At 40.4% G+C, this 15,191-nt stretch overlaps 1 protein-coding gene across 3 annotated transcripts in view; it reads left to right on the forward strand.

The window, feature by feature from the left end:
• Window positions 1-15,191, forward strand: part of map3k5 (mitogen-activated protein kinase kinase kinase 5) — an 86,531-nt gene that overhangs the window by 39,324 nt on the left and 32,016 nt on the right. For all 3 annotated transcript variants that reach the window (XM_004550592.4, XM_076874049.1, XM_023152057.3), the window contains 5 exons: window positions 9,195-9,365; window positions 11,796-11,908; window positions 13,319-13,478; window positions 14,680-14,833; window positions 14,967-15,074. In XM_004550592.4, coding sequence (XP_004550649.3) covers window positions 9,195-9,365; window positions 11,796-11,908; window positions 13,319-13,478; window positions 14,680-14,833; window positions 14,967-15,074 — 706 coding nt within the window. The remainder of the gene's footprint in view (window positions 1-9,194; window positions 9,366-11,795; window positions 11,909-13,318; window positions 13,479-14,679; window positions 14,834-14,966; window positions 15,075-15,191) is intronic.

Here is a 15,191-nt window from a genome sequence, read left to right on the forward strand (position 1 = left end):
ATATATTACAAATATATATTAGCAATAATATAGATATGTAAGTATATTACAGAAATGGGTCTATTATGGTATGTTATAATGTACACGGTATGAAGGTACGTTATGAATATGCTATAACTATAAGTATGTACAGACTATGAACAGGATATAAATATGAAATAAAAAACTATACAGAAATATGAGATATGCAGGTTATAAACAGTTGTAGAATTAAAATTTATTGCATTGTACAGAATGATTATTTACACAGAGCTATACAGTAGTGCAGTTAAGATAAGCGAGATATGTGGATAATTTCTACAGAGGCTATATAAAGTGTTAGTGGTTGTGGGTGGTTGTTCAGTCCATGTTATTATTGTGTGTATGAGGGTACAGTTGTCCAGTGTGTGTTTGTGTGTAGGTGGTTGTGGGTGTTTGTATCTCCAGTCCATGTGTCTAATGTGAGTCAGATGTCAGGAGGCAGAGTTCAGGAGTCTGACAGCTGTGGGGAAGAAGCTGTTCCAGTACCTGGTGGTCTTAGTCCGGAGGCTCCTGTAGCGCCTCCCAGAGGGCAGGAGGGTGAAGAGTCCATGTGATGGGTGACTGGGGTCTTTGGTGATTTTCCCAGCCCTTTTCAGACACCACTTCCTGTAGATGTCCTTTATGGCAGGAAGTGGTGCTCCGGCGATGTGTTGGGCAGTTTTCACAACCCTCTGCAACGCCTTCCGGTCCGAGGCAGAGCAGTTCCCGTACCAGACTGTTATACAGTTGGTCAGGATGCTCTCGATGGTGCAGCGATAGAAGTTCACCAGGATGTCTGAGGACAGGTGGTTCTTCCTCAGAGTCCTCAAGAAGAAGAGGCTCTGGTGAACCTTCTTGACCAGCTTGGAGCAGTTGGTCGTCCAGATGAGATCCTCGGAGATGTGGACTCCCAGGAACTTGAAGCTGCTCACACGCTCCACAGCCGTCCCCTTAATGTGGATGGGTGGATGTGGGTCAGCATTCCTCCTGTAGTCCACGATGAGCTCCTTGGTCTTCTCGGTGTTAAGCAGCAGGTTGTTTGTGTCGCACCACTCAGCCAGACGATCCACCTCCTCCCTGTAGGCGGCCTCATCGTTGTCACTGATGAGGCCAATCACCGTGGTGTTGTTGTTGTTGTCCAGGTGTGAGAGGACAGAGTGCAGTGCGATGGAGACTGCATCCTCTGTGCTCCTGTTCTGACGGTATGCAAATTGGTGGGGGTCCAGGGTGGGGGGGAGACAGGATTTGAAGTGTGCTAGGACCAGCTGCTCTAAGCACTTTGTGACGATGGGGGTGAGGGCTACTGGGCGGTAGTCATTGAGGCAAGATGGGTTGGAGTTTTTGGGTATCGGGACGATGGAGGTGGATTTGAAGCAGGCCGGTACCACAGCGTGGGCCAAGGACAGGTTGAATATGTCTGTCAGCACTCCTGCAAGCTCCCCAGAACACGCTCTGAGAACACGCCCGGGGATGCCATCAGGACCTGCAGCCTTGTGGACATTAATCCTGCTCAGCACCGCTCCTACATCGGTGGGGGAGAGAGTCAGAGGTTGGTGGTCTGGCGTCATGTCTGCTTTGGTTGTAGTTGTTGGGTTCCCTCGCTCAAAATGAGCATAAAAGTTGTTGAGCTGGTTGAGGAAGGAGACATCAGAGGATACAGGGGAGGGTTTGGTGGTCCAGTAGTCTGTAATGGTCTGGAGTCCTTGCCACATGCGTCGGGGGTTGGAGTTGGAGAAGTGTTCTTTAGCCATAGTCGCAAGGCTAAAACAGGTTTTCTGAAAGTCCACTGAGCCAAAGCTGACCCCACAGAAACCTTTCCTGCAGAAACCCTGCAGCATGCACACATTTTCAGTTTGACAGATAAAAACGTTAATGAAAAATGTTACAGTAGGAGCTTTTTAGTGTGTGTTTTTGTTTTTTGCGACCCTTGACATTTGAGTAATGTGTCTTCTCCACAGTGTCGCTGGTATTGTGTTCACCTTTTAAATCTGTCACTGTGGGGAAAAGTAGTCCTGGGGACACTTACCGTAGCAGGAGCTAACACTGTATATTCAGCATATCCCTGTTTTCTGTACTCGTGTTGCTATGTTTGCCTGTTCTGTTAAAAGCTTTTCTGCCTGTCATCCCTCTCGCTCACTGCATCACATAATTTGGCAGTTTGATAGGGTCATAACTGTGTAAGATATGGACATGAAACTTTCATTACGCAGTTCACATGAGAATGATGGTCAGGCTCCAACAGACTGTGGTGTGACCCACGAGTACTGAATAAGGGACATCAAATAGAGGGAAGGCGCTGGTCTTTATATATTTCAAGTTATTTATTTATCAGTCTTTGACTTTCTCCCACCTCATGAAATCTTTGGTGAGATGCTTCACACAGATGTTGTCATAGAGATGGGCAATTTTGCCACGCTGAAAGGCTTTCATTTAAATTACATAAAACTAGATGCTTTATTGATGCATGAAGAGTAAACTAAGATATCACTAAGTTATCAGAATGTGAAACTAAAGAATATTTAACCGTATCAAAAAGATTTTGTTAAATTTTGAAGAGAAGCAATGACATACACTTAAACACACCTGCTTTTTCTTTAAGTACCTTTCACAAAACACACCCAGGTTTCCTGGAATAAAAACTTCTAAACACAGTGAAGCAAATGCACTCTTTTCCTTTGTCCTAGTCTTTTCTCTAAGTATCATAAGGGCTGTCACAGAGTATTTTTCATGGTGTTCAGGGTTTTCTTTAAATATATTCTAGCGGTTTCATTTATCCTGCGTTAGCAGAGCAGTATTGAAATCCTAAATGTATGTCTCTAAGCAGCTGTGACATTATCGGTGCGCGTCTAGCTACAGTACTCGTCTCAGGAAGAGACAGATGTACAAAACAGGAGGTTTTGGCTGCTTGTTTCTCACCAGCTGCTTTTCTTGTAAACTTCCTGCGGTTTTCATGGTGTGACTGCCTCAAACAGCAATAAAGCATGCTGTTCTTTAATTTGGCAGCAAATGGAAAATGTTTCTGTAGGGTGCCAAGATGCCCGTGTGTTCGCTGTTAGTAGCTGCTCCATTCCCACTATATGATATTGCATTTGCGAGCTCGAGGCGGCATACCGAGACATTTTGTCAGACCAATTCACTGAATGAGCGGTAATGATGGAAAACTCTGTGTCTTTGGTGAGGTTGAGTTGTATCCTCCAGTGTTAGAGCAGGTCGACATGAGCAGAGGGTAGGAGGGCATTTATGTCAGTTCACCTATTCAGCAAGTAAACCATTGCATAAATACAATAGCTGTTCCAGGAGATTGTTATGCCACAGGTGGTGTAACTGTGTTGTTGTCTGATTTGTTCTTGTTGGTGGGAGGGAGAAATAGATTTTGAGTGCACTAAAGGTGGTAAATAGGTCATATCTTCTTTTTGAGACTTTTGGAGCCAGTAATTATATTTTTAACTTTACTGTACTTTATTTTACTGTATGCATTTAGTAGCAACTTTAAAGACAAATAAATAGAAAAAAACGAATAAATTACCATGTATTATTATAAAACTGACCTGCCAAACAGTATAAAAAGCACCACATATCCCCACATACAAGCTGCAACATGCAGCTTGTATGTTTATGCAATTGGAATCCAATGATATGATACGCATTATTTTAAAATGCACCAAGTTGCATAATGAGTATTTTTAATTTGGATACTTTAATATTCAAATTACTTCTTTTTTTTTTTGGGAGGGGGGGGGGACCACTGAATAACTGCTAATAAAGTAATATCAAATGTGGTAATGACATAGGGATTCTGCTACACAGCTCACAGGTAAAATATAGGTAAGATACACTGTAAAAGAAAATACAAATATACCCAAAAAAGCAAAAAACAACAGGGACTCTAAATTCAAACAGGGAGGCAGGGAAAATGAGGGAAAGATTCACAAATACCATGACTAAAAAAAAAGGACGGGACTATTTATACACATCAGAGAAACAGAAACAGCAGAGTGGACAAGACACAGGTGTAGACAGTCATGACGACGAGATGGGGGAGGAAATGAAATTCACCTAACTATCAAAGTAAAACCAGGAATGACAAGAGAACCCAACTGAACACAGAGATGCAAAAACCTGCACAAAAACATAGTAGAGAAGGGACTCAACGGTGGCGAGAACACTAAGCCCGAAACAAAAACACAAATATTAAACTGTTGATTACAGTAAGGGAAAACATGGAGGAAATTGCACACAAATACAAACTCCATAAAAACAAAACTAGAACTTTAATACAAGAACTAAAGCATCTGGAAACTAGAAAGCAGGAATCAGAATCATCCTAACTGTTGTGTAATTATTGTTCTCACGATACCAAAAGCTAAAACTAACACTAAAAATTCATAAAAACAAAACTAAAACTAAACATAAAAACACAAACACAGCATATCACATATCTGGAAGCACACACCTGCATATTCTGTTTCATTGGTATCCCCTGTAAGATTTCTGGGAATAATTTTACACACCATAAAGGCTAGGCGTGATTTTTGCACCGTTGTGCTGAAGTGCCAAATATTTGATTTGCATGATCAGACAAAAGAATTTATGTTTTCCACACAATCGTTAGCACTCATCCCTGAAGCCTCTGTGCATTTGAGCATGCCCATAGATGTTCTAGCTATTGCCTCTATTGCTAAAAAGAACACTAGCAGCTCTATGTTATGTATTTATAATCACGCAGAAGTAGAATTATATCCTTGGAAATGCAATCTCTTCTTTTAAGCCTGTTTCAAAGCTTTTATTCAAATTACTCATAAACTGCCTTCGGATAATAGTTTGTAGAAGGTGGCACCATAGAATAGTAAAGTCAAATAATCTACTCTGTTCTGAGTGTGAAACTGAATGAATTCCTTCACTGAGATGCAGTCGTATAAATCATTACCTTCAATGAGCTCTGAGTAAGCAGCATGCAGCCCACACCATGCCTTGAGATTATCAATATTTAGCCTTAATAGGCACTTAATCATTGATCTAAAGTAGGTGCTCTGCTTCTAAATGAATCTGGTGGGTTGAAGGGGCTTCCGCCTCAGGCTTCAGCTCTGCTTGGAGGCCTGCTGTGCAGGTCTTACTGCTAAGAGCCTGATGAGATCGAGGAAAAAAAATCCCCATTTCCAAATATCCATCAGCACTCTGAAGAAAAGAAAGAGGGAAGCGGAGAGATGCATTCGAAGAGCAGATCTTGTTTCCCTCGTTGCTCTTCCCCCTGGGCAGTCTCCATGGTAATAGCTGTCAGCTCATATGTTTTATTTAACCTTCACGCCCTGGAGAGAAGCCACGTTATGTTAATAAGGAGGGTTTTTTTCATGACTGTCACACATTTTGTCTGTGTGAAACTCTGCAGGATATCACCTCTCATTTCTTCTCCCAAGTCTGTGTTTTGGACACAATCTGTTATCTTTTCCGATTAATAAATACTGTTTGTCCTATCCATACTTTAGCTGTTATTTACATAAAATAAAATGTGTGCAACACCAATTGTAATCTCAAAATGTTGTTTTTTATAGACGCTCCAAACAATTTACTGACCTGAGGACAGCAGCATTTATCTCCTTCGTTCAAAACTGCTGAAAAGCTTTGCTAAAAAAGAAATCCCTTTTTTGATTTCACAATACTAAAGCAAAGGTTGGTCTAGGTGCAAGGGGGGTGCCTTGGGAAATCAGAAAAATTCAATCAGAAATAAATAAACCAACTGGGGATAGATCTCTGGGGATAGGCCACAATATGGTTTCACACTGACACACTGAAATCAGTAAATTACTTTACATGTGTGAAACGGTGTATCACTTTGTCTTTTGTTTGAATATCACATTAAAAAGTAAAGTAAAAACACTGCGAGGAAAGCTATACATTTTTAAACTTATTGTATTGTTTAGCATTCATAATTAGAACATTTTACATTTTCTGTGATGCATTCAGGAGGACAGGCCACCGCTCCTCCCACCTTCAGTCAAGCACCTAACCACAAGCTTCCTGGTCTCTATTTGTGATCCAACTTCTGTTGACCAATCGTGTTTGAACAGGCTTTATTTCCCTGCAGGTAAACAGTCTGTGTGAAAGGGGGGGAAAAAACATAATAAGGAATGCATTTGCAGAGAGAAGTCGTATGGAAACCATTATGTGATCACAGTTCAGTATTTTATTTAATTTATGTTTGCTTTTTTAAAATGTATTTAATTGCTTCTTTTAAAGTGGCTTCACAGTGTAATGGTGTAAACGTTCAACTAATATGCAAAAACTCCCTGGTTTCAGACCAGGAGTGGACACAAATCCTGAGAGGCACGTCTCAGAAAATCATCCATCAAGCCAGAGTCGTAGAATTAATGGAACGACTTACTCCAGGGCTGTAGTTTAAGCTAGCTTTGCTTTAACGACGAAAAATTTCGCACGACAGTATTATTTACCCATCTAGATTGAAATTACATGTAGCTGTACATACTTTGATGGCTTTCATCCTGGCAGCAGTTTAGGATGAGTCACTCTCTACAAGACTGATGTAGATGTCACTGAACTGGAGCTCTGTCGCCACTTTCAGGGATTTAAATAAAGGCAGAATATGAACCACAAGTCCCCAAAATTCAGATTTATCTTTGAATCTTCGTTTTTCCCTCCACGGATAGATGATCCAAATAGTCTTGGCCTGAGACAAGTGAAAAAAACAACACTTTTGTCCTGCAATACTCTCATTCTTTCCGGTCATAGTGGATTAATGTTTGCCTGCCAGGGAAGTGATTCAGTCACGTGACTGAAAACTATGGTTTGCAGTTCTTTACATTAAAAGAAACGACACTGTACAAGGTGTTCCTCTAGTAAATGACGAAGATGAATCTGGCGACCTTCTTCCATTGCTCTGTAGTCTAGGTCTGATGCTCACGTTGCCATTTTTGGTGCTTTCGGTGGTGGACGGCAGTCAACGCAGGTCCCGTGACTGATCTGCCGCTTTGCAGCCCTATACACAGCAAACTGCAATGCCCTGTGTATTCGGACAACTTTCTGTCAGAATCAGCTTTAAATTCGCTCAAATGCTTACGCTTACCCATTTTTTTCTGCTTCTAACACATCAGTTCTGCGGACAAAATGTTCACTTCCTTCCTAATGTATCCCACCCACTAACATGTGCATTGATGAAGAGATAATCAGTGTTATTAACGTACCTGTCAGTGGTCATAATATTATGTCTGGTAACTAAAGTAAGTTTGACATTTGTGGTTTAAATGTCGGTTTAGAAAAAGATAATGGATTTGAAAACTCAACATGTACCTGTAGCAACTGTTTCTATAGGAAACAGTTGGTATATTAAACATAATTCATGTAGCTAATAAATCAAGACAACTGAGATGACAGTCAGATTTATAATTCAGTCTATCTTCCTATTTGCATTCCTGTTACTATGAAGCAGCAGCGTTAAACATGTCTTCTGTTGACACCCGGTGAAAAAGTTAACATCCATGTAATGTAAGCAATTACCAACTGAAGAGGTTATCACTCGTTCTTTAATACCATAATAGATTCCTTTTTCTCTCTTTGTTATTTTCCAGTTCGACTGCTCGTTAGAGAGTCTCAAATTATTTCCTCGCAGGTCAGTTATAACTGATCATTTAGTCCCTCATTGAACACCTGTGGTGCAATTGGAACTTCACAGTGCTAAATAAAATTGGGCATTCTCTTAATGAACCCAGTCACCTCTGTAATTTAAGGTCCTGGTGGCGTCCTCTGTGCCTGGTATTAGTGTCCAATAACAATACCTTTGCAGCTGTTCCCTTGCTACTCACACGCAAAACACACATATTTATCTGCTCCACACACCTACACCGCATGCACATGCATGCTGCTGGTGATGCTCATTTTAATGCAATCTGTTCAAACCAGTTATTTATTTATACACTTGAGAATATACATGGTCATTTGGCCATTTCTTTGAGTCTCATTAGCTTTTAAGTATGCAGTAAAACTATAAGTCATTATTCATGTTCTAGAAATTGTATTTTAAATGCCATCATGTACCATTTTAATGTTTACCCTTTAGGCTTTGAAAATACATTAACTCTTGGTGTGATTATGTAAGACAGTTGTTCAACAATAGTGATTCAAAGGGGAGCGTACAGTACAAGTTAAATGCAGGTTTGTAATGGATTTAATGCATATATGAGATGTGATATGCATAGAAATAATCTCATCTTTGTAGCTCACATCTGCTTGAAGCAAGGAAAAAGTAGCACAGCCTGCCGGTCTAAAGAGTTAAGCATGGGCAAAATTGCATTCTTTGTAATGCCCAGTAGGGGGTAACACCATCTGGTTGTAAATTGAAAACAGATTTAATAGAAGTCTATAAGAAAATGATCCTGTTTCTCACTTGTTTTGTGACCTCAATGACCACAGTTTATGATCTCATCTGCTGGTTTTAAGTTTGCTCCAACACAGCACAACATTTATTTTGTTCGTTATTTTTTCCATTTGGAGTAAAATAAATATTAAATCAGGGTGTCTACCACATGCCTGATAAGTCAAATCTCCCTGGAACTGTAGCACGGCTGACCTGGATTGTGTGTAAAGCATGATACAAAAAATATTAACATTTATAAATGCAAAAATATGAAATATATTTTAACTAGCTGCATCAGTTCTGATTGTCTGGTTGCAGAAAGTCTGGTTGCAGTGGAGAATGTAATTTTCTATTACTGTCTGTGAGATGCAAAGGTGCTTTCAGGCTAAATGAGCAAATATAATCTCTCCAGAAACTTCTGGGTGTGATTGCAAATGGGTGTGCCCATAAAACCTTCAAGTGGAGGTGTACAGGAGCCACCCTTACCAGATACCATTGAGCCTAGACACCTTGCTGACGAAAAGAAGTACTTTCCCTTTCGGGCTTTGACCACAAGCAGAATTTAAACAAAAAGGAAGATACATTTTCACTCAGAACAAGTAATTAACTTCTGAGTGTTTTGAAAGTTTGGTAAGGGACTGGGATAAGGAGCTTACTGATATAGTGAATTTATGGACACTGGTATAAAAGTCCCCTTTAAGATTAATAAGTGTTAATAATAACAAACCTAAATCCACTGATATCTCTAGATATGCTCAAAGCTGTTTTGGGGGGTTAGTTATTAACTTGTTACATGCTTTTTTGTGTTTTTTCCTGTGTGTGGTTATAGAAGGAACCTTCCGGGCGACAGGCAGAAAGCCCTGGACATCATGCTGCCCCTGGTGGAAGGCGAGGAGCAGGTAGCGAGTGACATGTACTGCCTGGTGGGACGTATCTATAAGGACACGTTCCTGGAGTCAGACTTTACCAACACACAGAGCAGAGACAACGGCGCACTCTGGTAAGAGAGCAGGCAGGATGTCAGTGTGCATGTGACATTTCTGCTAAGCCAAACACATTCTGAGTCACCAAAAATTACCATTTCTAAGGGCAGGGTGCATGGGAAGTACAGTGACTCACTAGATCACACCATTAAGAGTTTATCATGAATGGTGTCAGTCAATGCAGGATTTCATAATGGCTCTCATCATGAAGGTAAAACCCTTTGCTGGTAATGAGTCTGTGAATAAACCACAGCCACGTAGTGTGCAAAATTCTTTGAGATTGCACAACAACACCTCATAGCAACATAAGAACAATACCATTAAAATCCAGACTACAGGGATCATGGATAACACACCAAGATGACTGAAATGTAAAATTAGCAAACATTAGCAGTGACAATAGTTTGAGCTGCTAAATGTTTTGTGCATGTTAAGCTGAGCTGCCTGGTTTCTGCTGCTGGTAGCAACAGGAAGTGGTGAGCTAGCATTTATTTAAGAAAAAAAAACCCCATTGTGAATATAAATATTGGTACAGGTTAAGATTAATGGCATCATGATTCAGGAAAGTGTCCTAGTTGTCTAATATCTCTGTAGAACCACAAACCCTTGCTATTTGAAGACTCTGCATCACTTCCACACTGCCTAGTGTGACCAAAAATAGCTGAAACTTTTCAGTTCAATAAAGTTAAACTGGTTTGGGTAACATCAGACTGTTGTAGCTTCATATTAGAACAATAAAATCAGAAATAAAAGACATTAAGTTCAGCGGCATTGGCACAAAAACTGCTGCCACGCTGAATCTTTCTTGTGTCTCGTCTTTTATCCTTGGGAAACCACTTTAGGGATGATTTGCCATCTCTCAAGAAGTCTCATATTTTTAAACTGTGTTTCAATAAGTCAAGTATAATATAGTCTTGTATGTCCTATATTAATCCTAACTAGAAGCAGTATTTGTTTGAGTGAATTTTAGTGACAATTTATACTTGGCTAGTTTCCCCTTCATGGCTGTCTTCATTTTTACATCTGGACAACTTTGATTGCAGCTGCTGTTCAAAAGTTTCTCCGTACAATTTTTATCCTGGATTTCAAATATCAGGCTGACCTGATTTTAATAGCGAGGATCTATTATGGTCCAGTTAGCAGCTGTCATCAGTGTAAGGCAAGTGTATGGGCAGTGCATCAGGTCAGAGGATGTATGCGTACGTCTTATGAGATGTATGCACATCGTTTCTTCAAAATTCATGGCAGTCGTAAGTTTATCCTCCAGTGTCCAGCTGTCAGAGTAAACTATGGAGGCATCCAGCAGTGACCTTTCAGCACTCTTCATGTTGTTGTGTGCCATTCACTCCACACTGAGGAGGAGGTTTTGCCTCCCACCCAGCTCATCAAATTTACCCCTTGTAAAGTCGTCTTTCTCACCAAAATGGAAACCGAGTTTCAGTATTAACACAGTGGAGGAGACCCAACGTGCATCAAAGATGGATCACAGCAAGTGGTAAGAACAGGGCTTCACTAAATGATCTGTCATCAACCTTCATCAGGACTTCCAGGGAGAAAAGAGGAGTTAAAATCAGCTTTTTGTGGGTGGAGTCAGAAATCCTTTTGGTTGCACTTTTACATTAAAGGTTTCTGTGTCTTCTTACAGTTTGGCATCTAATAAAGAGATTAGTGTGAGTAAATTAACATTCTGGTGTTTACGTTTTCTAATTAACATTTTTTGGAGCCTGACAACTTGCAGGGACCTTTTGGATATGATCGAGTTGGATATTTGCTACCCAAAAACTAGCTAAGTCAGCTTGACACTAATGAGTAAGCACAAAGAAAGATGCATTTGCAGGGTTTCCAGCAGCTTGTTGAAACTGAACTCTCAAATTTGCCATCTCCTATGAAAGTGCTGTGTGAGCTCTTTGATTCTCTGTAAGCCCTCGAATCACCACACTGCAGCTGCTTACCTGCAGGGGCTGAGAGGAATTACTTGTTCACTTTTTGCTGTGATGCGAGTGCACCAAGGCTAACATTAGCTGACGGAAGTCGGCTTATTGAGAACACAAGGCGGCTGATTGTCTTTATCTGGAAATTGCTTTTTAAGATTTCATATCTTTGTTGACTGCTTAGATAATCAAGCTCCCATCTGGCTGTTATTTCCAATTCCGTGTCACAACTTGGCACAGGCCTCTAATAACGCTCGCACCCCTCCCCTCCGCAGAACAGATTGCTCATTAAATAAATGAAATTTCTTGTTTTGTGGGGGTTCTCACAGTTGCTGTTTGATGTTCTGTGGCCCCCAACTCAATATGGCTGTAATTATTTTTTTCTATCTTGAAGTGTCTCAGAAAGCCGGGGGAGTCCTGGGAAGCCATCCATTATCTCAGGGATGCTTGGGATTTGGAATGACGCATTTCTTGGAAGAAAACTGTTTATGTGAATCATTCTTCTTCTCTTTTCAGGTTTAAAAAGGGGTTTGAGTCAGAGCCAACACTACACTCTGGTATCAACTATGCTGTTCTTCTGCTGGCAGCTGGACACCAGTTTGACACGTCGTTCGAGCTCCGCAAAGTGGGTGAGTGGACCCTGGTTACTTTGGTCTGTGTCCTAAATATGCAGCTTTTCATTTTATTACACTAAGCCTGCTGACTAACCACTGAGTAATCAAACTCTAATCAGTCTAATCAGTCCTTTGTCTGTAATTTACACGATAATTGTTATCCTAACGTGGAAATAGGGGTCAGTTAAAGCTGCACAAATAAATAACTTATATGAATGGAAATGAAAATTGCGTCACCCACAGAGAAACAATTCCCCTCACAGCTAAAGTGCAGTTTAGCATCTTTCAGCTCATTGCGTTTGTTCTAACTTGGTGTCAAATGAACTACCTTTGCTATGGCAGCAGCTGTTTTTAATGGAAAACCTCTAATAAACTCACATATGCTTCTAACTCAACGCCAAACAACAACTGTACAAAGTCTAGAGGAACCGAGGGCAGCAAATCTTTGGAGTTAGCTGGAACCAGAACAAATGCAGAGGAAGTGAAAATTGGATTCATTTAATTCACCCAAGTGGCAAGAGACACGGCTCCAAATGAGAGATAATTTTGTTATGTGTTTGCTGAGTGTGTTAATAGTGTTTGCTAACACATTCAGCGTGTCAGCTGTTGACACAGTGGATGGTGATAATCTTTAACAGATTTTTTGACCACAAAAGTGGATGTAACTCCAAAATTCACTTTCCTGTTAGCTTCATTTTAGTTCAACAAGGCAAGAGGGAGATATATGCTGCTAATTGTTCCTTACACAGCCACTAACTGTGTATGCCTGTCATTTGGTGCAGAGTAGAGTGTGCCGAGTCATTTATTAGAGGGGTTTTTTGACAGAAAGTGACTTCCTGCAGGTGAATGCTATTAGGATAAGGTTGGAATGCCAAATATGAACCAGGGGAGTAAAGTTATGGGTTGGAAAACTTTGTTAAATAAAGTTATTTTTAAACCTTGTTATTATTATGCATATTTCAATAAAGCAAAATCAAATAATGTATAGTTGTTTCCTTTTTTAGTCAGGCAGGCGTGTAGCTGAGCTTTTGCCCACACTTTTTTTCCCTCTGAAGTCTGAGGCTCAGAGGAACTCCGGAATCTGGGAATTAGAGTTGGCTTTTCTGGGAATTGGCCCGCAGCTCTCTAAATTAACCCAACCCTCCATCCCTTTATGCATCCCTGGGGTTATCTCATAAGATCCCCACTGTCTCTCCAAATGGCAGATTTCTGCAGCAGGCTGTGCAAAACATGTAGCTGCTGCTTATCTTAGCAGTTCTAATAAAAATAATAATATAGCTAGGCTGCTGTAGTGCGAGTTGTGGCACACCCAAGTACAGCATGGTCTTTCTTTGGCTTTCTTGTTAACTGGCATGTCTGCCTATGGTCCACATGGAAATGGAACAAAATATTTCACCAGCATTAAATTGTTTGTCTTGTTTGCAGGAGTTAAGCTGAGCAGCCTGCTGGGTAAAAAAGGCAGCCTGGACAAGTTGCAGAGTTACTGGGATGTGGGCTTCTTCCTGGGTGCCAGCATCCTGGCCAGTGACAGCACCCTGGTCATCCAGGCTTCTGAGAAACTCTTCAAGCTTAAAGCCCCTATATGGTGAGAACACAATCCGTTCAAATTAGCATGCTAAAAAATGCATTTTAGACCACTTCCATCACCAACTGTGACTCTCTGTTTGTCATATGAAGTCTGCTCTGCTTCCCTTTGAAACTAAAGCAGCCATCTGTGGCCACTGGCAAACATTTGGTGTATTTGAAGAACAAAGAAAAAAGTCACCAAAAAAAGCCACTTTGCTCATTTGAACAGTATCTCTGTCTTTACATTTTAGATTTGAAGGATATAAAAGCCTGGTGTCGTAATTTTTTGTGAATTGTCAAAAGTGTGGTACAACGTTTCTCCAAAGATAAAACTGAGAACTGATATTTTTTTACACTTTTTATAGCGCATATTCGTCTTTAGGCCCCCAAGCTAGCCTGCAAGTCTAGATGTGTTTTAAAGAAAGATGCCACATGACAATATCCCGTTCACGCCATCGTAACATAATGCCTTCACGGTGGTGGAACATAGTTGTAATTGCCCGCAAGGCATGTGGTAATTTCAGACTTCACACAGATTTTATGATACTTTATGTACAACATGTGGAGGAAAATAATAAAAACGTTTCTTTTTTTTCTACAGTGCATGAAACCCAGCTGTTTTGTGTTTGTTTTAGTGCTCTGAAAACCATCACACCAAAATCAGGCTCCAGCATAGAAACGCAGTCATATCTTAAAGTGTTTATTTGTTAGCAATTTTCCTTAAACAACGCTAAAGTTATCTACCAGTAAGGTATTCTCTTTTCTCTGTCTTCATATCATATGTTTTTGTAATTCTACAGTCACACTGTGGAAAACATTGGTTGGAAACTGCGGCGTGAAATTAATGCAACCCTGTCCGATGAACTTGTAATCTTGTTACCTTTAAAAATGTTGCTTTGAAGACCAGGGGACTGCTGTCCGAGTCAGAATGGAACTTTAAAAATGTTGATAAAGCATTAATAAGATGAAGTCAGTCTACAGGAAATTACAATGCAACCATTTGGTAACCAACTTGAATCAAGTCCCCTATTACAAAGAGATGTTTCACAGACAAGTTGTGGCCGTCGGCACAGATTGACTCAGACTGAGTGCAATAAGCTGACAGTTTGTCAGCATTTATATATTAGATGGCAACTATTTGCAAAGCAGCCATAAAGACATATACCACAGCAGTAAAGTTGTTTATTCCTGTTATCTGGTAATACTTCTGTTGCTTCCAGGTATTTGCGGTCATTGGTGGAGACCATCTTGATCTTTCAGCACTTCAACAAGCCCAGCGTAGAGCAGCCCTCCTACAAACAGGAGCTGGTGGACTTTTGGATGGACTTCCTGGTGGAGGCGACCAAAAAAGATGTCTCCTCTGTTCGATTTCCTGTAAGAAACACAGATTAACATGAAATAATACATCTGAGTTTTTGTTAAAATGTGGAAACAAAAAAAAAATAATGCAATGCAAGCTCAGAAAATTAAAGGTTTAAAATGTGCAATGCATATATGTCTTGTCCAGGTGTTGATTTTGGAGCCAACTAAAGTGTACCAGCCTTCATATTTGTCCATAAACAAAGACGTGGATGACAACACAGTGTCAATCTGGCACGTTGCTCCTGATGACAAGGTGCGTGTCCCACTGCAGTAAAATTATTTAAAGAATATATTTGCTGCATAATACTGAGTATAGGTTTATGTACTGTATATATGTATTTTGCTTGCTTTTAATAGGAATATGGGTAAC

The sequence above is a fragment of the Maylandia zebra genome, linkage group LG15, assembly GCF_041146795.1.
Source record: "Maylandia zebra isolate NMK-2024a linkage group LG15, Mzebra_GT3a, whole genome shotgun sequence".
Classification (NCBI taxonomy): Eukaryota; Metazoa; Chordata; class Actinopteri; order Cichliformes; family Cichlidae; genus Maylandia; species Maylandia zebra.